This window comes from Mesoplodon densirostris, chromosome 18, assembly GCF_025265405.1.
Source record: "Mesoplodon densirostris isolate mMesDen1 chromosome 18, mMesDen1 primary haplotype, whole genome shotgun sequence".
Lineage (NCBI taxonomy): Eukaryota > Metazoa > Chordata > Mammalia > Artiodactyla > Ziphiidae > Mesoplodon > Mesoplodon densirostris.
The window spans coordinates 64,559,223-64,583,037 of NC_082678.1; the positions used below are offsets into that span (position 1 = coordinate 64,559,223).

Below are 23,815 nucleotides of genomic sequence, written 5' to 3' on the forward strand. Positions count from 1 at the left end.
TAGGTGGTGACAAAAGAAGCCCGGGCGGGGCGGAGTAAGGAGCTGGAGCCCGGCGCTGGGGCCGAGGCGGCTACCGCGGGGGCCAGGAGCTCCGACGCCCAGCTCTCTCCTTCTCCTTCTGGCCGCGTTAAGCCTCACCTCGCCACCCTGCCTCCCCTCCCGGGCACCTGGCGACCGGGTTGACATTTGAACCCCCAGCGGCAGCAAGGACGCTCCCTCCCCCTCCACCCCTCCCCCACCTGCCCTCCACCTCCCCGCAGAATCGGGAGGCGTCCGGATCCGTAGGCGAGGAAATAACGACCCCTGCAGTTGCATTGCGGAAAACCGCGGCGGCGGCGGCGGCGCTAGGCGCGGACGATGCAAGCGTGGCAGCTGGCGGTTCCGGGGAGCCCAGGAAAATAGCAGAGGAACAGAAAGCGCGCACGCGACGCGGGGAGTCCGTAGGCTCCCGATGCTCCTGGGCTCCCCACGGTTCCCGTTCCGAGCCCTGGACGTGCCTCCCGAGCCGGGCTCCGAGGCGGCAGGCTACGTGCGGACTTGGGCAGCCGGGAGGGCCGGCGGAGGCAGCTGGCGGTCAGCAGTTTCGGGCAATAATCCCTGCCTCTCTTTCTGTCTCTCTGTATGCTGTGTCTGCTCCTCCCCCCAGACCCCGGAAGCAGGAGGGGAACGGCCCCGGCCCCCGGCAGCCACCCTCTGACCATGCCCCGGTGAGGCGGGCGGACTTCGAGGGCAACTCGTCGCGAACTGCCTGGGCTTAGCCAGCAAGCTGCGAGCTGCCAGGGGCCCGAAACTGCGCGGCAAGGCCCGGCGGGGGGCTATCGTCTATGACTTCTTGGGGCGCCAGGAGGATCGGGGTCTCGTTTTTGCAGGAAGAGCCCAGCGCTGGTGGCTTCAGGTGGCTGCCGCCGCCGTTGCTAGTGCTGTTTCCGCCGCTTGTGCAAGGAGTAGAGACCGGCGAGCAGGGAGACCTCCCGGGCAGCGAGGCATCGGACATGTGTCAGCACATCTGGGGCACACATCCGTCGAGCCCGAGGGGAGATTTGCTGGAACAATTCAAACTGCGATATTGATCTTGGGGGTCCCTGGCTGGCAGTCGGGTTGGAGTGCGAGTGTGCGCTCGCCAGGAAGTGTGTGCGTGTGTGCATGTGTATGTGTGTGTGTGCGCGCGCACGCGCGCCCTGTGGGGATTCCCCCCTTCCCCCCTGTTTTCCCGTCGAGTGATGCACTTGGAATGAGAATCAGAGGATGGAAATAGTCTGGGAGGTGCTTTTTCTTCTTCAAGCCAATTTCATCGTCTGCATATCAGGTATGGGACGCGCTGGAGTCACAGGCGGGTTCGGGTTATGTTGTGGTCTTTGGAATGTATGAGATTTTATTGTATGTAGACAATCAATTAGCCTCGCGGGGTGGGACGGGAGATGGGTGGTGGCAGAGACCCTTTCAGCTCTGCGGATTTGCTGCCTTCAGAATTGAAGACCTTCTAAACCCAAGGGTGTGTGTGTGTGTGTGTGTGTGTGTGTGTGTGTGTGTGTGTGTGTGTGTGTTGGAGGTAGCATCTGCATGGGGTCCTGGAACATAGTAGGGGTGGAGGGATGAGAAAGAAGAGGCAGGTGGGTGTTGATTTTCAACTGCTTTCCTGGTTGAGAACTCTGGAGAGGAAATCGGAGCCTTGGCAAACCCCACCACCATCCCTGGCTTTCAAAGTTCCCAAACTCTGGTGGTTCCTGGTTGAAAAAATGGACGCAGAGCCCTGCCCTGGTATCTAGGCACTTTCAGGAGACTGCAGGATGATGCGGGGACTGGAGAGTACCAGCAGGGCTCAGAGGGATGGAGAGGTGCTCCCTGGCTTCCCCAAACACGTTAGGACCGCCCCAAGTAAAAGCAAAGCCTATCCCAAACAACATAATAGCATAAACACCACTTCAGATGGTGAGCTTTTCTAATTCCCAGTGGCAAGGGTGTACTTACTGACCTCAGGCTACTTGTGCCAGTCTGTGGTTTTAGGAGCTAGTGGGAAGCAAGGGCATTGAGATGAATGAAGTAGAGCTTGTGCCTGCCTCTGAGTGTGTGTGTGTGTGTGTGTGTGTGTGTGTGTGTGTGTGTGTGTGTTGGGAAGGATTTTGATTTCCAAACATTGTTCTTGTTGGTGCAGGGAGTAGGGGCTGTGGAGTGGAGATGTAAGAAAATGCCCCAGGATAAGCAGTATTCCCCAGTTCAATTCTGTTCCTCCTCCCATTGACAGTGTCCACACCATTTCCCTCCACACTTGTCATTTAAGCACCCAGTGTAAGGCCCATTTGCAGTACTCCCCTCTGCCTGCATTCCCTCTGCAGAATTGGGGACTCAGCCAACTTCCCATGAAGTCAGCAGAAGAGGAGATCAGGAACCTTGCCCCTGTGAGCAGGCATATTTGAGCAGCATTGGGGTGGAGGGACATGTTTCCTGCATCTCCCTTCAGCTCCACTAATCCCCACCCTTTAAGCCAGACCAGATTCTGGATATTAAAAACCCTTGTCTGCCCTTACCTGTTTGGGGCTGTTTGGGGCTTGGCCCAAACTGTTTGGGGCTTGGCCACCCTAGTAATAAATTTGCCTCTATAATACTTTGGAGATATGTTGTGTACCTAGAAGACAATAAAAAGTGCCCTGGGGTCACTACAAATCCTCTACTCTTTACCCATCTTACTTCTAGGAGGAAAAATTCCCAGATGACTTGTAAAGGTTTATATCAGTCATATGTCCAGGGATAGATTGGGTGGTATCTCACAAGGCCACATTTTACATCTTTCTCTTCTACGTGCCTCTTTCAAACTCTCTCTCTTTTCTCCATGTTATTTCACTGGTTATAAAATAGTCTTCTCCTACCTCTTTCCAGCATCATAAATAATTTCAAATCAGACAAACCAGCTGAATCCCTTTAAAATTTACAAAAGGTGAGCATTAACTAAAGCTCGGGACCTCCCCATCCTTTGTCCCCAACCCCACTCTTCATTTGGTCAGGCCAGCACAAAGGGGAACCAGCTGAGAATGGGCCTGTTCTTAGCCTCCAAAAGAGGCATTAGTGGGATACTTGTCACAGCTCTACTTGGTTTGGTGTATCAGCAACTAAATTGTATAAATAGAAGCATTAGGAGAGGGTGATTTCCAACCCAGGAGAGTTGCTATGTGGCCTTTCACATGTATTTACTAAATAATCATCATTGCTATGTAATGAGAAGATAAAAGTATAAGCAAAATTGCTAGCTATTAGCTAAATATGGAAAACTAGGGTAGCGTTCCAAATGCCTAGTTAGGATCAGCATTAATTTACACTTTATGAAGACATTTAGGCAGAGATGCAACATTATGGACTGTATATTTACACATTCATAAACTTAACTTTAAAAGGCCATTCTTTCTCCAAAGCCAAGGTGGCTTCCTCCCTCTGTAAGAAGAACTGCTCATTCAGTGATGTCCATGTATGTCACAATTCTGATTAGTAGAGTTATGACTCACATTTGTCACAGTTTGGGGGACTTTGTTTTCCCATCTGGCAGCCTTAAGAGGTATAGGAATGCAATACACTAAGGTTAAATAATTGTGGCTCAGGGAGTGGTCAGTGGGCCTATCATTTCTGTTTGCATGATTTGCAGTTTTAATTTAATCATGAATGAGCTTTACCAAAAGGAATGTAAGCCTGTATTCATAGAAGCTGTTAAATCTTAAAAAGAAAAGCACCTCTCTACCATCTTGGGGTCAATTGCCCTGCCTAGTAAATGGGTACTAATTGTTAGTGAGTTACCAGGAATCTATGATTGATGGATTTGTAGGGTTGGTTTCATTACTGAGGAATACTAGACTAGAAAAGGCCAGCAAAAGTCTGCAGTGTAAACATTCTGCAGAAGGAAAATTTTGGAAGAAAATTTGGCCTATAGAAGGTATATTGACTGAATATCAGTTGGCTTTCAGGAACACTCTGGAACGTTGTAACAGTGTTTTGTTAACCAAAGATTCCTACCCTCATCCTACCCCACCCCCCAAATTAAAAGTACACCCAAAGGAGTTTTCTCCCTGGGTCTATGTGGCTATATTGCTTAAAATACAGACACCTGGGCTTGTATGTTTGATGGCTCTGCATTAATCATTTGATTGTGATGAAGCTGAGTAAACGGGACTAGGGGTCTGCTAGCTAGCTTAGCCAGGCTTGGCTAGCTGCTGGGGAAGTAGCATGTGTGCCTTCCATTTGAGAGAATTTGGCTACTTAAGGACAACACAGCTAGTCTGAAGAGGGAATGCCATGATCTGGGAGTTCTTGGGGCTCTACATTCGACTCATATTTAATTTTACTGAAAATGTAAGGCAGCCAAGATCTGTGGAGGTGACAGGCAGGGAGGGAGGGAGCGAGGGAGGGAGGGAGAGAGAGAGAGAGAGAGAGAGAGAGAGAAAACCAGGATGATATTTCCCTGTGCTAGCAAGAGCACATTCCCTTCTTACAAAAGCAGCACATGTCAGCGAGAATGAATACTTAGCAGCACCAAGAGAGAATTTCTTGGTCCAAAGAGAGCTGTCTGATTTAATTTACACTGCACATCCTACTTCCCTATACTTTACTTCCCTTTACTTCCTTGTTAGTTTAATCATAATAATAACAGCATTAGTAATTAGAATTATGTGGTACTTTCACATGTATTACACAATATTGCCATATTTTAACTCATCTAGTCTCAGAATTTGTAGGGTGATTTTATAAATGAGGCAACCAAAGGTCACAGAGGTTCAGCTTGGAGGATTCACACCCAGTTCTGAGTCAAAATTCAGTGTATCATTTATGCTTTGGTACAAGATTTCTTTTAAATGTTTTTATTAAGTATTCTTTTATTTTGATGTTTCCAATTGGAAGAGTAAATTGTGTTAAATGGATGTAAATCTTAGAGAGTTTGGAAGTGGAAGTTTAGGGTGATTGCAGCCTAGAGCTAGAATTAAGATGGTGTTTGAGTTGTACATGATTGTCATTCAAACAGTTAACACTGTTACTCATTTGCCCCCAGTGCCTTATGATCAGCAATACCTGTAAGAAATGAATGTTTCATACATTCTCTCCCAATCTGAAAATTAAAATGGTTTCACATTAATGGTTTACATTTAGAAATGGGATAATAGTACATATATCACATTTGTTATATAGATTAAATTAGATAATATGGTCAATGATTTTCACTTAGCACAGTGTCTCAGGCAGAGTAAGCTTGCAATAATATATTTTTTCCTACAAACCTGGCATTACAGGGTTTGTGAGGAATAGAATAGAACCTTTACCTTCCTCCCTTACAACTTGTTTAAAAGCAAAAAAAAAAAAAAAATCATTAACTAGTTCATTTTATAACATTGAGTACAAATCCTACTTTCAGTGAGGTCTTGGCTTAACAACTTTGAAATGTTTCTTAATTTTCTTTCTCTTATAAATGAGACTGGTAACATTAGGCTTTGGGGCATAGTCAGGAGTGTAACCCACTTTATCCCTGTGAGCCCAATATGGAGGTGAGGCTTGGAAAGTTAAATAAATCACTGGGAAAAAAGTAGTGCTTATTCCCAGGAGAGCAACAGATCTTTCTTCTTTCTTCTTGTAAATTATAACTCAATATAGACTCAACTTTCAGGTGCTTCCAAAATGACAAATTGCATATGCTGTCAATATGATTTGAAATAGAAAGTTCCATTATATATAAAAAAGAGCTCCACCCCAATAAAGAATCTGATGATCTTATTGGCAATACAGTTTCTTTAAATCCAGTTTCCCATGTGATGTCACATAGACTCTTCATTGACAGATACCATAGATGACAGATAGCATAGATAGCACTCTCCTGGCAGTGAGATGAGAGGCTTCCTGAGTAATACACTATGGGGGGAGGGGGGGAAGAATTGTCAATGTTGAGAAACATTTTCTTGGGTGGGAAGGGGGCGTTTGATTGCCACCCTAGGCAGTCATACTTAACATCCTACCTTTTCACCTTAATTAAGCATTACATATTTGGGCCTGAGGTTTAGGCCAGGAACACATCCAGGTACCATAAATGTGTACAGTAGTAGGCCATTGTGTAAAGCTTATGGGAGTTTGAAGACCCACCCTGCAATCAAACTCTGCTTTAATTACCTATGTGACTTTGGGCAATTCTCTTAGCCTCTTAGACTCTCAGTTTCCTCATCTGTGAAATGAAAAGTTATCTTCTTTGCCTATTTCAAAGAATTGTTGAGGGAAACATCAGAGAGTGATCCTGAATGTTCTTTGTGTTATACAAATGTAAAGTATCTGTGTCTTTACTATATTATGGAATGATTGATGCATAAGATATAGCTTTAAAATAAAGGTTGAGATACATACACATAATGTAGAGTGATATTAAATAATACGAATAATACTTAATGGTGTAGATATAGTTGTGAAAGCAAAGTTGTAATGTACAAAATGTTATCATGATATAAAACAGTACGAATAATGCCTAATTGTTTCATAAAGTACATAAATCCTATGTAAGAGAGAAGTCCAGACATGAAGGAAAAGGAGGATATTAGATAGATGTTAGAGGTTTGGATAGAAGAGTTGGAGGGGACCACATCATCAGAAGGAGAGGGAAAGGAATGAGTAAGATGTACAGTGAAGACTGTCCCAATTGGAAGAAAAGATTCACTTTAGGAGATACTGGAAAGTTGGGAGGAGCCCACTTAGAGAGCTGTTGAATTGAGAGAATATGGTGATTTTTATTTTTTTCTTATTATGGATCTTTACATGGATTCAATGGGTTGAACTTGGTTAAAATTTGTTTGAAATTCTAACATTTCTTTAGATTTTACATTTGTATTGCATGTCTCCAACTACTGCTCTCAAATCTCTCAAATCTGTTTGAGATTCTGGTTGAATTTTGGGGAGACTTCAGCTTTCCCAACTGTAAAATGGAGATGGTACTTATTTCCCAAGATTGTTGGTCCTACAGGATAATTATAAGGAACAAAACACTATTTGTAAATGCCTAGCATTGTATATGGAACACAGTAATCACTGACCAAATTACACATATCATATAAGAGTAAGCATGGGCTTTGGAACCAAAATAGGCCTAAATATGAATACTACCTTTAGCATTCATTCTCTGTATGATCTTAGGTAAGTTCTTTACATTCTCTGAGTCTCTGTAAAATCTGTAAAATAAGGATTGGAGAAAACGTACATAAGATCCTGTCAAAGTGCTTGACGTGTGGTAGTCTCTCAGTGAATTGGAGCTGTTCCCATAAAATCATTATCATCAATAACAATACTTATTTTGACATTTTGGACATGTTTTGGTAAATTACAATTAATTTTTCAGTCATTTCTTTGTGTTCAACAAAACAGTATTGCCAGTTAACTGCGTGCCAAGCATAGGAATTACAAAAATTAACAAACAACACTTGGTCCTTAGTATTTATAAGATGGTATGCATGTTATGTGATAGAGTTGTGTTCAGAGTGTCATATATATATATATATATATATATATATATATATATATATATATATAATTTTTTTTTTTTTTTTTTGCTGTTCACGGGCCTCTCACTCTTGTGGCCTCTCCCGTTGTGGAGCACAGGCTCTGGACACACAGGCTCAGCAGCCATGTCTCACGGGCCTAGCCACTCCATGGCATGTGGGATCTTCCCGGACCGGGGCTCGAATCCATGTCCCCTGCATCGGCAGATGGACTCTCAACCACTGCGCCATCAGGGAAGCCCTGCTTTTTATATTTTTAATTATTATTTTAAATTATTTATATATTTAATTATTTAATATTTTAAATTTATTTAATTATAAAGGAAGAGTTCATTCTGTTGTTAGAAGTTGGAAGATGCAATTGGGGAAGAGGTAGGGTTTATGGAGGAGAAAACAGTTGAGCTAGGGTTGGAAGGATACGTGAGATTTCAAAAGAAGAGGAAAAAAGAAAAAGAAATACCATGCGGAAAGAATAGTATGTTCTTATACAAGAAGATGAAAAACCCCGCAGAAGTATGGTGAAATGAGCATATAAAATAGATGGGTTAGATTAAGTGACTGGATATAGGCTAGAAGAATAACTTGGGGCCAATTTAAAGGAGTTTGCAAGCTAAGGTAAGAATTTTAGACGGTATCTTTTAGTTATGAGGAGCAAAGGTAGAGATAAAGAAAATGACATAATCAGGTTTGTGTGCAATTTAATGATAATTTTATACTTTTATTGCAATAAGCAATAACTTAGAAACCCAACTACTTCCTGTCAATCTTTATTCTTGCTCACAAAACCTGTTTAAAAAAATACTGGCCTAATAGATTAATTAGGCCATTATGGGACATTCTGAGGGACAGACTTAAAAGAAAAAATCAAAGAGTTGTCCTATCTCTTATGCACCTCCTGTACCCTAATGTTTGAGATTTAGTATTTTCATAATACACAAATGCAAATGTCTCCAATTTTGTACTTGAATAATAATAATAATGTCTTTAGCATTAGATAAAGGCTAAGAGAAACAAATCATCCATACATGCTTTTGTGTTGTGAAAATTTTGTGCCAAGTAATAGATGTGCTATTTGACATAAAACCAATGGTTAAAGCATTGCAAAGCATTTTACATCAGCTTTACCTTATTATACTCTGTACAACTCTTATTTCCAATAGACTGCATGTTCACTTGGGAGAGTATACTCGTGGTCCACTAAATTGTATACCCATTTCACCCTTTCAATAGTCCAGTTAATATAAAGTACCTATAGAGACCTAAAATGAAATGGCTTCCTTTGTTTACTTAATCATTCAAAATTTATTGAGGCTGCTCTATATTTAAGGTACTGGGGATCCAATAGGAATGAGTAAGACAACTGATCTTTCCCTCCAAGAATTCATAACCTTCTAGCAGGACACTGATTTTAAAAAATATTAGTAGTTATAGCAGACTGTGATAAGTACTGTAGTGAAAAGAGATACAGCAGTGTGTGAATGGGACAGAGAAGGGGAATCTGACTCATTCTTGAGGTGGAAGTGCTAGAAGAAGGAGAGTAAATAGTGTCAGAGGCTGTTTGGGGTGAGTCTTAAAGAAAGCTAAAGAGTTGGCTTGGAAGATTTTTGCTGATTGCCCAGGAGTGTGATAGGGGAGGGATGATCATAGGAAACAACATTTGTAAAGACAGAGCAATCAGATAGGACATGATGAATTCAGGGGATGGTGAAGAGGTAAGTATGGCAACTAGAGGGTGGAGTGTAATGGATGAGGCCAAGATAGAATAGCATATAGGAAATATGATGCTAATAACAGTAATACCTTACATATAATAGTAGTAAAAATTACCCTTGTGCCTCTCTGTGCAAGGAGGGCATATTTTAAGGCTCAGGGGGATAGGTCTAGTTTATACCTTTATCTTCTTTAGGAGCAGACCAGTCAGGGTTAAAACTTTTGGCTTTAGTCCAGCTATGCTCCATTTGGCCCAGATCACTAGTTATTTTCCAGTATCGTCTCTAGTTCCATGTAGCTTCCCAGAAGCTTTTGTGACAACTCAGATTTAGACTACAGAATTTACCTCCTTACTTAGTTTGTATTTCTACCCTAGGAAAAAGACCCAGGATGCTATTGGTTGACCCTAGATTTTGAAATATGGCAACTATAATTTTATTGTCTTTGGTAATTGAATCTTTCCTGCAACTTTCTGCCATTTTCATCTTGTGTAATCTTAAACAAAACTTTAAAGGATTTATAGCATGTAAGGGTGGGGTGGGTGTTGTGAATGCTAGTGAATGGTCTGGGATTGCCTTTATAACACAGCCATAATTGCTTTTATTAGCAAGATTGGACTGGTAATGGGGTAACCAGTGTTTGGGTTTGAGTTCATTTGCATTAAGGTGCCATAAGGATGGAAGTGGAAAGATCTTCAGTGGTTGTGAAGGAGACAGTCTACAAATGCCTTTCCCTCCTGATTGAGGAGAGGTGGGACCTTTGTCACAGTAAATGGAAAATTAATCTTTAACTTTGTCCTGTACTTAATGCCCATAGGCTGAAGGGGCCGACAGTAGGAAATGAAGCCTGTGACTTTCAGGTGAATTACCAGAGCCAAGTCCTGCTGTCTTCACAATATATTTGGCAGCAATGCCACAGTTGGAATAAACATATTTGCTGAAGGATATGAGTCAACATATTCCTCTTCTGCTGCTCTCTCTTCCTGCCATACACACAAGTTACCTTTCACCTTTAAGGAAAACAATTTTGATGGCAGCACTTATTGAGTGAGTAGGGACCATTCCTCCTCCATGATTTTGGAATAATATAAATACCTCATAGGATTCTTGAAAAGGATAGATATGTGTATATGTCTATGGAAGGGTTCTCTCCCACTCCGAAGGGGTTTAATGGGTTGGTTCATTAATTTCACAAATGCTAATAAATGCCTCCTATCAGTGAGGCACTTGGCCAGACAGAAGTTAAAATATAGTAAGCTAAACAGCCTTGCCCTTGTAGAATATATATTTAGTGCTACACATTTTTTTTTCCCCATTGCTCAAACTAGAGCCTGGCATTTTAGTAGATACTCAATAATGAATGAGTGAGTTGATATATAAATGAATAACAAGGATTGATTTAGAATGGCTTTTCTTCCTTCACAGGAGACTGGGAAACAAGATTCAGATCTTGTATGGAGGTTAAGAGGGAGGGAAAATGAAGAAGACTTCTCTGTTAGCTGCCCTCTTGCTTCTACTGCATGCAGTCCAAACTGGAACTTTCCCAGGGAGCAACTTATTATAATCTCCTAGTTGATCTTTATAACTGTGAGGAAATGGTCAGTTAGGTGGTTTGTTGTTTGTTTGCTTGTTAATTTTAGAGAAAAAATAAGAGGAAGTTATAGAAAAAAGGCTCCTACTGTTAATCTTGCAGTAGATATATGGAAATTATACTGATAGTTAGAAAGTGAGGCATCGATGAATAATAAATATTTGTTGTATGGCCTGGGTGTAAATAGAAATATGTCACTGGCTGGCTGTCTTGCAGTACACAGTAATGATACCAGCTCCAAGTCACTTACATCTTATAGAATGAAATATAACGTAGTGAAGTCATCATTTTTTGTTATCTCTAACAGGTTCCACCCCTGTTTTTCCACTGTTATGAAGACGTTCTTTGTGGCCTTTTAGTTTGTGTCTTTGAAGTTCTGTGTTGTAGTGGCTAAATGAGAGTCCTATGCAATTAAAATAGTGCGTAAGTTGGTGCAGCCTTCCCCCCCCGCTTTTTTTTTTGGTTCCTCTTGCTTTTAAAATTGCTGAAATTAGAGCCTGACTGAGCCAGGTAAAGTTTTATAATGTTCCATATCTAAAGGTAAAATGTGTCAAACAAATTAAAAATGAGAGTTTTATTTGTGCATTTGCTGTTTAGTTTAATTGTGTGTTCAATTGAAATGCTCCTCTTTGATCAGTACTCCTTACAAGCAAGGGACTGTATATGCAAGTGTTTTAGTGTTACAAACATGCGTGATACTAGAAGACATTGAGTTAATTTTAATGCTAAATATAATAGAAGAATAGTATCAAAGAAAATTTAGGAAAACAAACTGATTCTTCATAGACTAAATTTTTATTTCCCAGTGTTTGCAATTATAATTTTTTCCTTTAAAGCTTTGTACTTAAAAAAAAAAAAACTTTTACATTATATCTTAAGTATTCCCTCATGTTGCTTCCTAGTTGTATTAGTTTAGGAAATACAGGACTTTGTGACTGGTAAACCCCACAGTCTCAGTAACATAACACAGTAGAAGCTTACTTCCTGCTCACATTAATTGTCTAATTGGTGTCAGTTTGCATGTGTGTGTGTGTGAGTGAGAGAATAGGGCCTTGGTGAGGGGGAAGGGATGAAAGAGAAGGAATCCTGTCTGTGTAGTGATTTGGGAGTCTCAAGGCTGATAGTCTCTGCTATCTTCCAGACATGGCTTCCAATGTCGTTCTGGACATCAACATTAACAGCTGGAAAAAGAGTGAGGAGGACGATCAGGGGAGAGGTGTTTATGGGCCTAACAGGAAAACTGCATACCTCACTTCTGGAAAATCACATGGCAACACCTTATTGCAAAAGAGGTTGAGAATTGCAGGCTAGTCACAAGACTAGCCCTAGCCCAGCAATAAAGGGAAAATGGTCTAGTGAAAAATTGGCTAGTATTTGCCACTTTAACATTTATGATTTTCTTTGTAATAGTTTCATAATATTTTATTCATCTAAAATAGCATTATTTATATTTCTCTTTTTCCCTATTTTTGAGCATCTATGTTATTTCTAGATTTTCCATTTTGGGCATATGTTTTTATGTCTATAGATATTTATTTCTATTGAATTATTTCTTTAAAATAATCCCAGTATTGTGATTACTGGGTAAAACAGTGTGAAGTTCTCTATGTTTTTACCATATTATATCCATAAGTAATATATAACCTGTGTATAAGTCACCAGGAATATACTTGAATTCCTGGAGGAAGTAAACAAGTATGTAGAATAGTCATTAAGCTTTCAAAGATCTGTTTAAAAATACCCAAATTCAACTGAGTAAATTTTAAAGATACTATTGGTGTTTATTCAACAATTCATACATTGAGCAGCATCCCATCTAGCAGATAGAAAGGAGCTCCAAAGAGCTGTACAAATTGGAAGGTTTTATAGGCAGAAGAAGGTGGGACAGGAAAGTTCCTAGCAAAGACTTGATTGTTTCGGACAAGGTCACCTTTGGGGAACAGTAGGAAACTACCTGGTGGATTACCTCATTAGTGCTGACCAGGAAATTCCAGAGTGACTGGTTAAGATTATATTCCTGAAAAAGGCTGAAACTGCAGTTAGGTTAGGTATTAAGTCTTGATTTGGTGACATGGGCCTTAGCACAGATGACTCCATTTTGGGCCTGTTGTCTCTTTTTTGACAGATCCTTTCAATAGTGGTCCACTCCCAGAAAGTATTAAGCAAAAACCAAATAGCCATGGCATTGAAGATGTTATTTTTGCTTAATAAGTCAGACCCGAGACAGGAAACCATGGTTAAGGACAAGCAAATTACTTTCCTAAGTTCAGAAATTTGAGCCTACTTAAGTATTCTTCCTAGAGCATATTTTCATAAATTATAGGGAAGAATGGCTCAGGTGGTTTGCAGAAAAGATTACTGGGATGGAAGTTAGAACATGTTGTGTTTAGTACTTGTTTTGCCACTGTATTGTGTTGTGAAGGAAGTAGTTTTACTGGTCTGAATCCCAGTTTTCTCCTTTTAAACAGGGATATTGGACTGGTTAATTTCTAGGTCCCTTTCCAACTTGGAAATTTTATAGTGTTATGAAACTTTTAAGAAAATTATCAAAATTTACTGTTGATGCTAAACTTTTCCAGATTTTGAAATGTCAAGGCAGCAAGATTAAATTGCAGGAAGAACTTTGGAGGTTGTGAGTGAGCAGAAAAGTGGGAAGTGACTCTTGAGATAGACAAGTGTAAGGATAAGGCATAATGAAAGACTAACCCAAACTATATTTGTGGAATGCTGACCTTGTAGCTCTCTAGTAAGACCCTGAGAAAGAGTCCAGGGGCCATCATTGACTACTCCATAAAAACATTTACTGAAAACCTTGCCGGGGGCGTCTTTATATTAAAGTCTTAGAATTTTATCTCAACTCTGCTGTTACTTGTTGTGTGACGTTAAGAAGTTACTTAAAATCTCTAACTAATCCTTAGTGTCCTCTTTTGAAAACTGGAGGAATAACATCTATCTTTGGAGTTAAGGGAGACTGAAATTTAAAAATGCAGCATAGTGCTTGGCATATGTACTTAATAAATGGTGGGTTTTGTATTGTTATAGCTGAAGCTAAAATAACAAAAGGCATATTGGGAAATATTAGGAAGGAATTTGGCAATATCATTTAAAACATGAGAATTAAATGAGCCAGTTCATGTGAATGTGTTTAGCACAATGCCTGCACATAACAAATAATCAGTTAAGGTTGGTTGAATCTGATTCACTAGGGGAAGCTGGGATGTTTGGGGAATATTTTAGAGATTATAAGAAAGAAGACCATCATGTCCTTGTCATAAAAATGACCTTCAGAGATAATTTACTGAGTCTGGCCCACAGTTTTCTTTAATATTAAAAAAAAATGACATTTTAATTTTATAACTAGGGTTTAGACTTACCAAGGCCTCTAATACAGTGTATGGTCTCATGTGACCCAGTAAATACTCAACCTTCACAATGATGGCATAAACAAAATCCTGATTCAGGAATGTGCTCGTAGTTTTTCTTGCTTGGTACATTAGTAAATATTGGCTTATTGGCCAGAGCAATAAAGATATGAGGTATTATGATCCAGTCCATTTATGAGAAAATATATAATATTTACATGTTCTAAAACTGTCACTTGTTCATTTTTACTAGAATCTGGTTGCTCTCTTTTCTTTTCATTATTTAGTTTTGCCAGCTTCCTCAAGCACTAATTTACACACATGGTAACCTTAAGCATGTTTTTTCAATAAATTTTCAATATGAGAAGATAGTTTTGATTTATGTTTCATATTCACTTAAGAGAATGATTTTTAACATGATAATTAAATGCTAGGCCATTTGCGGCATTGCAATGTGGTTCCTTTTCAAATATATCTGTTCTGAGAATTTTAGCAAAAGGCAAAAAGAAAAACCAACAAGAAATAGGACAGATGACAAGTGCTGTATTGATGTTAAGTAAAAACAAGCAAACTGTGACCTACATCAGCCGGTCTCTAGGGAGCTGGCTTTGGAGCTTTTTTGAGTGTTTGGGTATTTTGTGGGATTTTTTTCCCCAATCACTTTGGTAGAGGCTGGATTACAATTGAGAGTGCAGAGATTAATGGCCTGTTGTGACTAATCCACTAAGCCCTTACTCTTATTTCTCTTAAATTGATTGAATTTAGAGAAATCAAAGATAGGCCCATACCAGCTACCCTGATATTAGATACCAGTGAATTAATGAGTCTTAATAGTTCTAAGTACATGTAACCAAGAATCATGGCACCTTCATGGAATGTAGTCACTTTTTGCATTAGGAAATTATTTTACTAGTTGCTTAGTAGAGTAGATCCCAATGTGTTGTTTCATAATCTTTTTTTTTTAAGAGAACATTTTCACATGATTACATTTAGAATTATAACACTAATATATGCAATTTTAATTAATTTAGAGAATAAGAGAAAAAGAAACAGATCACCTGTAATCACATAACTTTAATGCAACTGTTGTTAACAGGTTGTTCCCCTCTAGGTTTTATTTATAAGCATTTTTACTTATTTGAAATTGTATTCCACTATTATGCTTGAGCAAAAAGTCATGTGAGATAAATATATGGTTTGTGTGCCATAAAGCAAGACACACCTAAAATGTAGACAAAAATAATGTGAAAATAATTATATAGAGAGATGGATAGATATGGCATTGATTTAAAAAATCACAATTTTATGTTAAATTAGTGAACTCAGATTGGATGAAATTTGAACAGAATTTAAATTTCTAAATCTGTAATTATGAATCTGTTGCTCTTGGAAAAAAATATTTAGTAGGAAGACTGAAGATGAGAAAGGTAATCATAGTACTGGGGATTTTTGAGTAGGAGAAACAAAGAGACAATTTAGAAATGAGGTTTTAAAAAATGTTTTATTTAAAACACAAAAATATGTTTAAATGCACTGAGAAGCCATTTAGGAGAATGATTAAAAGCTTACAGACAGACCTAGATTGAAACCCACATTCTGCCTCTTCCAAGCTGGATGGATTTGGGTAAATTAACTTCTGCATCTCAGTTTTCTAATCTGTAAAATAGGGATAAAAACAGCCACCTCCGTGATTTTCTTATAAATATTAAATGACATATGATAGTAAAGCACTTAGTATGTTATTATCAGGCAGATAATAATGGCTTAATAAATGTGACCTGTTAGTAACATCACATTCAGAATATGTAAGATGCAGCCAGCCTTACCGTCTTTCTAAAGGAGGAGGATTCTTTGAGTTGCCTGCTTTGTAGAGAACATTGTACTAGAAGCTCAGAAATCCTCAGTACCTCCCACTAACTCTACAAAAAGTGTTCACAATGTTAAAACTGTTGTGTAAAATTCTTCTGTGGTGCTCCATAAACACCTTCCCAACTTTGCTCCAATCTGCCAGCTCACTGTTCTGTGAACACACCTTACGCATACTAGCCTATGCCTTTGTTCATGTTGTGTTTCTTCACCTGGTTTTCACCCACTTGAATCATACCCGTCTCACAAGTTCAGCCAGAGGTCTCCTTCTCTGTGAATGCTGTTGTGATCAGTCCAGTTAGCAGTAGTCTCTTTGTTCTCTACACACCACTGGCTTTTATTGACTCTAGTTCTGCTTGTCACTGACCTTTCTTCTTCATCAGATGGAAAACTCATGATCTAGTTTCATCTAGTCTTCTTGTATATCCTGTTCCCAGTACTAGCACAATATGCCAATTGGTTAGGTTTTACTCCCTAATCTATAATGATGGTTACCAGATTATCTGCAGATATTCTAAGTAATATCTGTTGACCTAAGTTTTATTTTTCTTCCCCAACCTACCTAGTCCCACTTAGAGATACTACAGTTTAGGACAGGGCTCAGCAAATAATAGACTGTAGGCCAAATATGGCCCACTACCTAGTTTTGTAAACAAAGTTCTCTTGGAGCACAGCTATGCTCATTCATTTATTGTCTATGGCTACATTTACACCACATCCAACAGAGTTGAGTAGTTGCAACAGAGACTGTATTGCCTGAAATGCCTAAAATATTTACTATGTGGCCCTTTACAGAAAAAGTTTGCAACCCCTAATATAAACGATTGACTTTTTTTCAATGAAACCATTTCCCTCAATGAAAGATTAGCTAAATATTATTTTATTTATTTATTTTGTGTGTGTGTGTGGTATGCAGGCCTCTCACTGTTGTGGCCTCTCCCATTGTGGAGCACAAGCTCTGGACCCACAGGCCCAGCAGCCATGACTCACAGTCCTAGCCACTCTGTGGCATGTGGGATCCTCCCAGACCAGGGCATGAACACGTGTCCCCTGCATCGGCAGGTGGACTCTCAACCACTGTGCCACCAGGGAAGCCCAATTTTATTTTTTTTAATTTTAATTTTATGTTGGAACATAGTTGATTAACAGTGTTGTGTTAGTTTGAGTTGTACAACAAAGTGATTTAGTTATACATATGCATGTATCTATTCTTTTTCAAATTATTTTTCCATTTAGGTTATTACAGAATATTGAGCAGAGTTCCCGGTGCTATACAGTAGGTCCTTGTTGGTTATCTATTTTAAATATAGTAGGTGTACATGTCAATCCCAAACTCCCAATATATCCCTGCCGCACACTTCCCCCGCCCCCCCCCAGTAACAATAAGTTCATTCTCTAAGTCTGTGATTCTGTTTCTTTTTGTAAGTAAGTTCATTTGTATCACTTTTTTTTTTTTTTTTTAGATTTCACATATAAGCAATATCATATGATATTTGTCTTTCTCTGTCTGACTTACTTCGCTTTCAGTCTGTATATGTCCCTAGATCTGAAGTGGGTTTCTTGTAGACAGCATATATACGGGTCTTGTTTTTGTATCCATTCAGCAAGTATATGCCTTTTTGTTGGAACATTTAATCCATTTACATTTAAGGTAATTATTGCCATATCCTTTTGCCATTTTCTTAATTGTTTTGGATTTGTTTTTGTAAGCCTTTTTTCTTCCCTTCCTCTTTTGTTCTCTTCTCTTGTGATTTGATGACTAGCTTTAGTATCATGTTTATAATCCATTTTCTTCTGTGTGTGTGTATTAATTGTAGATTTTCAGTTTGTGGTTACCATGAGGGTTTGATATAGCAGTCTATATATAAACAAAATTGTTTCAAGTTGCTAGTCTTTTAATTTCCAATGCATTTCCAATATCCTGCATTTGTACTCTCCTTACAATTTCTGGTTTTGATATCATATTTTTGTGCAGATGATTTCCTACCTTTACTGCCTTTACTGTACGTTTCCCTCTGCCAGTGAGCTTTTCCATTCCTAATTTTCTTGATTCTAGTAGTGGCCTTTTATTTTCTGCTTAGAGAAGTTCCTTTAGCATTTGTTGCAAAGCTGGTCAGGTGGTGCTGACTTCTATTAGCTTTTGCTTATCTGTAAAGCTTTTGATTTCTCTGTAGAATCCGAGTTAGAGCCTTGCTGGGTAGAGTATTTTTGGTTGTAGGTTCTTCCCTTTCATCACTTTAAATATATTGTGCCCCTCCCTTCTGGCCTGCAGAATTTCTGCTGAGAAATCAGCTGGTTAACCTTATGAGAGTTCCCTTTTATGTTATTTGTTGCTTTTCCTTGTTGCTTTTAATATTTTTTCTTTCTCTTTAATTTTTGTCAATTTGACTATGTGTCTTGGTGTGTTCCTCCTTGGGTTTATCCTGCCTGGGACTCTGTTCTTCCTGGACTTGGGTAACTGTTTCCTTTCCCATGTTAGGGAAGTTTTCAGCTGTCTCTTCAAGTATTTTCTCAGGTCCTTCTCTCTCTCTTCTCCTTCTGGGACCCCTACAATCCGAATGTTGGTACATTTAAAATGTTGTCCCAGAGGTCTCTTAGACTGTGTTTGTTTCTTTTCATTTTTTTTCTTTATTCTGTTCTGCAGCAATGATTTCCACCATTCTGTCTTCCAGCTCACTTATTTGTTCTTCTGCCTCAGTTACTCTGTTATTGATTCCTTCTAGTGTATTTTGCATTTCAGTTATTGTACTGTTAGTCTCACTGTTTGTTCTTTAGTTCTTCTAGGTCTTTGTTAAACATATCTTGTATCTTCTCAATCTGTGCCTCCGTTCTTTTTCTGAGATCTTGGATCATCTTCACTGTCATTACTCTGAATTCTTTTTCAGGTAGATTGCCTATGTCCACTTCACTTGGTTGTTCTTCTGGGGTTTTATCTTGTTCCTTCATGTAGGACATATTCCTCTGGCATCTCATTTTGTCTGACTTTCTGTGATTGCAGTTTCCATCCTGCAGGCTGTAGGATTGTAGTTTTTCTTGCTTCTGCTGTCTTCCCTCTTGTGGATGAGGCTGTCTAAGAGGCTAGTGCAGGCTTCGGGAGGGACTGGTTCCTGCCCACTGGTGGGTGGAGCTGGGTCTTGTCCCTCTGGTGGGCAGAGCTGTGTTCAGGAAGACTTTAAACAGCCTCTCTGCTGATGGGTGGGGCTGTGTTCCCACCCTGTTTGTAGTTTGGCTTGAGGCATCCCAGCACTGGAGCCTATAGGGTGTTTGGTGGGGCCAGGTCTTGGTGAGGAAATGGTGGCCTCCAGGAGGACTCACACCATTGAGTACTCATCAGAAGTGCTGTTGCCAGTGTTTGTCCCTTCAGTGAGCCAGAGCCTCCCCATGCCTCTGCAGGAGGCCCTCCACTCCTAGAAGATAGGTCTGGCCCCAGTCTCTAATGAGGTCCCTTTTTTTCCTGGATCCTGGTGCACACTAGACCTTGTGTGCAACCTCCAAGAGTGGAGTTTCTCTTTCCCCAAGCCCTGTGGAGTTACTGTGATCAAACCCTGCTGGCCTTCAAAGCCAGATTCTCTGGGGTCTCCTCCTACCATTGCCAGATCTCCCAGTCTGGGAAGCCTGATGTGCAAGAATTTCTGTGGTATAATTATTTTCCATCTTGTGGGTCACCCACTCAGTGGGTATGGGATTTGATTTTGTTGTGATTGTGCCCCTCTTACTGTCTTGTTGTGGCTTCTTCTTTGTCTTTGGATGTAGGGTCTCTTTTTTGGTAGGTTCCAGTGTTGCTTTTTTTTTTTTTTTTTTTTTTGTCAATGGTTGTTCAGCTGTTAGTTGTGATTTTGGTGTTTTTGTAACTGGGGTGAGCTCATGTGCTTCTACTCTGCCATCTTGCCCTATTATCTCTAAATTTTAGATTAAATTTTCAAAAAAAAAAAATTTAAACCTTGCGGCTTTAGAAACTCCAGAATTATCTTGACTTTTGTGGATGTCTTGGCAGTTTTTACAACCCCAAAGAGGTTCCTTAAACTTCTACCAGTATCAGAAACCAAAAAAGAAATCTCAGTTTGTGCTGGTTTGGATTTTCAACCTCCCTTTGCTGTCACAGGAGCTTGGAGCAGTTCTGGCCCTGTCCAGGCAAATATTCTCAGGGAAAGCCTCCCCTAAGGGATTATTTATGCTGGGGATGGCATCTTGGCAGAGAAGGAACAAGCTTTGAGAGTACTGTTCTGCTGCCAGTTCTTTGAAAAAATAATCCTCCTCTTTTGGGAATGTGAATGTCAGACCACATTCAGAAATAAGATCATCACCTGGAAAGATAAGCAATTTTAGGAATGACAATCTGAAAAAATCAAACTTTTCCCCTTGATGATTGAGACAGGCCAGACACATAACCATAGTCACGATCAGTTGCTGCACTTGGATAGAACATTTTCTCCCAAGTAACAAGCTGAATGAGCTTTGTGGGCCTCTGGGAGACAATTGTTGTCCTCCATGTACATATGGGGAAATTGAAGTCAGGAAGCAGCAGGTTAGTCTAGCCACAGAGGGAGTAGGTTCTGGCAAGGACCCCATAGGACTCACAGGAGCTAGATTCCCAGCCCTCTTAGACATGGCATTTGCACTGGGAAGCCCCTAAAGCAGATTTCAGAATGCTGCTTGACAGAGACTCTTTTGAACTGTAGAGCAGGACTTGGCAAACAATGGCCCATGGACCAAATCCAGCCTGCTGCCTTTTTTTTTTATAAGGCCAAGAGCTAAGAATTATTTTTACATCTTTAAATGGTTGGGAAAAACATCAAAAGAAGAGTATTATTTTGTAACACATGAAAAATATAAGAAACAAAATTTCAGTCCATAAATAAAATTTCATTGAAATACAACCACACATTCATTTATTTATTGTCTTTTGTCTATGGCTGCTTTTGAATTATGACAACAGAGTGGAGTAGTTTTAACAGAGCCTATGGCTGCCAAAGCCTAAAATATTTACTATCTGCCCCTTCACAGAAAAAAAAAAAAAAAAAACAACTTTCTCAACCTCTACTCTAGAGGGCCTGTTAGTATAATCATTAAAATCCACTTTATTGGAGTGTAATATAGAAAATGCACTCATTTAAAATCTACAGTTTGATGAATTTGGAAAAAGAATGTAGTCATATAACAACTGCCACAATCAAGATAGAACATTTCCATTATCCCCCAAATTTCCCTGTGCTCCACTCCTAAGTAGTCAGTCTCTCTTCTATTCTTGAACACAGGCAACCATGCATCCGACCTCTGGCAGTAGTAGCAGCTTTTAAATGTTTGTTTCCTGAGCATTTCAGATCACTAAGACTGTGTTAAAGGAGGATGGTGGGGGAGGGCGTGTGAAAACATGAAGTTGATTTTCTTCTCTCATTTGATAACTCCTTAATTCATCTCTCATTTGATAACTCCTTAATTCACTCCAAGCACTCACTCCAAACAGCCACTTAATTGTTAATAGTATTAGTAGCTAACATGCACTGTGCAGAGAGCTCTCCATCTGTTATCTCATTTAATCATTTAACCTTATAAGGGAGGTCTTATCTGTCTCCCATTTTATTGAGAGGAGACAGAGACACCCAGGTTGACTTGCTGAAGGGCACACAGCCAATAAGATGTAACCTACAATTTGAACTCTGTTATGTCTCAGTCCAGAGCTTGAGCTCAGCCACCATAACACACACTTATTCATTCTTCTCTACAAGCCTGCTTGGGAGTGTAATATCAACATTTTTTTTCCTCTGCGGTATGCGGGCCTCTCACTACTGTGGCCCCTCCCATTGTGACACACAGGCTCCGGACGCGCAGGCCCAGTGGCCATGGCTCACGGGCCCAGCCACTCCGTGGCATGTGGGATCTTCCCGGACCGGGGCACGAACCCGCGTCCCCTGCATCGGCAGGCGGACTCTCAACCACTGCGCCAACAGGGAAGCCCTAATATCAACATTTTATAGAAGAAGGAAGCTCAAAGAGATTAAGTGACTTGTTCAGGTCACCCAGCTACTAACTGCCATAGTCAGATGTGAACTCCTAACTGTAAGCAGAAGTAACAGAAACAGAGCAAGTGAAACAACATTATTTTGAAAAATAAAAATCACCTTGTCCTACAAAGATGTGAACTAAGGGCCTGGGTGAGTGAGCTGTAGATAATGCAGGAGTGAGAATGGCACTAAGTGAAAAGCAGTCTTAAGTCAGATATACTTTTGCTTTCTGAACTAATGGATATTCCAAGACTATTTAATTTAATATAAACAACTAGTGAGGTAAAGTGCTTTGAAAAACACTGAAGGATGCATCCATGCTGACCAGCATCAGTAATCAAAATCTCTCTTCCCATCCCTTCACAAACAGCATTCATCTGTTCAGACTGAGAAAGTCTCAGAGTAGGGCCACATGGAGTGTTGTCTTTCCATCCTCCTCCTCACACCTACTATTACAAAGGGTGGTACAGTTTACTGGCCCTTATTTTGAATGATTGCTCTGCATTTCTTCAGAGCCTTTTTACCAAGTTCTTGGAATCTAAGAGGCACCATAAAATATTGTTTGTTGTTACAGTTTTCTAGGAGCACTCCATCAGCCTCTCTGCAGGATCTTCTTACAACCCTAGAATAGGAGGTTGTGTCTGCTGGGATCCTTAGTTGTAAATAAAAGAACCCCTTCAAAATTAGTATAAGCAGAAAAGAGATTCATTAAAGCAGGTACTCACTGAATCTTTGGGTGGGCCAAATAATTGGAATTGCAGGCTATACTTATAAGACTGCTATGTAATTGTTCTAGAAAAGACCCGTGCTCCTGCAACTGCTTGGCCGAGACAGCCAGATCCCATCACTGATGTGGACTAGTCACTAGAGACCACTCGTGTCCAGAAAGCTGAACGATTCTGCCACCAATCTCACCAGAAAATATATTCCACATAAGACCTACTTTCTCATTGTTTTTCACTTCAGAACTGAAATCTCAGACATCTGAGATTGTCAGATTCTGTCACATGCCTGTGTCCTATCAAAAGTAAAGTTCAGGATTCTACCTGGGTGGGATTGAACCCAAAAGGTGAGAAATACTCCAAACATAGTGGGTTGGCTGAATAATGACCCTCCTCAAAGGTGTCTACATCCTAATCTTGGGAACCTGTGAATATGTTACCTTACATGGTAAAAGGGACTTTGCAGATGTGATAAGTTACAGATTTTGAGATGGGAAGATTATCCTGGATTATCCAGGTGGGCCTAATGTAATCATAAGTGTCCTTAAAAGAAGGAGGCAGGAAGGTCAGAATGAGAGAAAGGAGATGTGATAACAGAAGCAGAGGTTGGAATGATGCACCTTGAAGATAGAGGAAGGGGACTATGAGCTAATCAATGTGAAAGGTCTCTAAGTAGCTGGAAAGAGCAAGGAAACAGATTTATCCCTGGAGCCTGAAGAAGGGATATCAGTCTGCTGACATCTTGATTTTAGCCCCCTGAAACTCATTTCAGACTTCTGAGCTCCAGAACTACCAAGATAACGTTTGTGTTGTTTAAAGCCACCAAGGTTGTAGTAATTTGTTATAGCAGCAATGGGAAACCAATACCCATAGGAAAAGCACCCAAAATGTGATGGGAAACTAGAAAGCATGAAAAATGTCCATCATAGCAGCACCGAAGGAAAGCTTGAGAAATTGTTTCCACATCCAATTTATAGGGTTACATCTCTTCATCCTTTGAGAGCATTCTAATAGAGTCCTGAAGCTAAGTTGGGTGAACAAGCTGAGTAAATTGTGTGTTC

At 40.1% G+C, this 23,815-nt stretch overlaps 1 protein-coding gene across 1 annotated transcript in view; it reads left to right on the forward strand.

Annotated features, from left to right (window-relative positions):
* The first annotated feature begins 1,244 nt into the window (after window positions 1-1,244).
* The window catches only part of CA10 (carbonic anhydrase 10), a 524,382-nt gene continuing 501,811 nt past the window's right edge, over window positions 1,245-23,815 (forward strand). The window contains exon 1 of the mRNA XM_060081980.1: window positions 1,245-1,306. Within this exon, the coding sequence (XP_059937963.1) occupies window positions 1,246-1,306 (61 nt within the window). The 5' untranslated portion in view covers window position 1,245. The remainder of the gene's footprint in view (window positions 1,307-23,815) is intronic.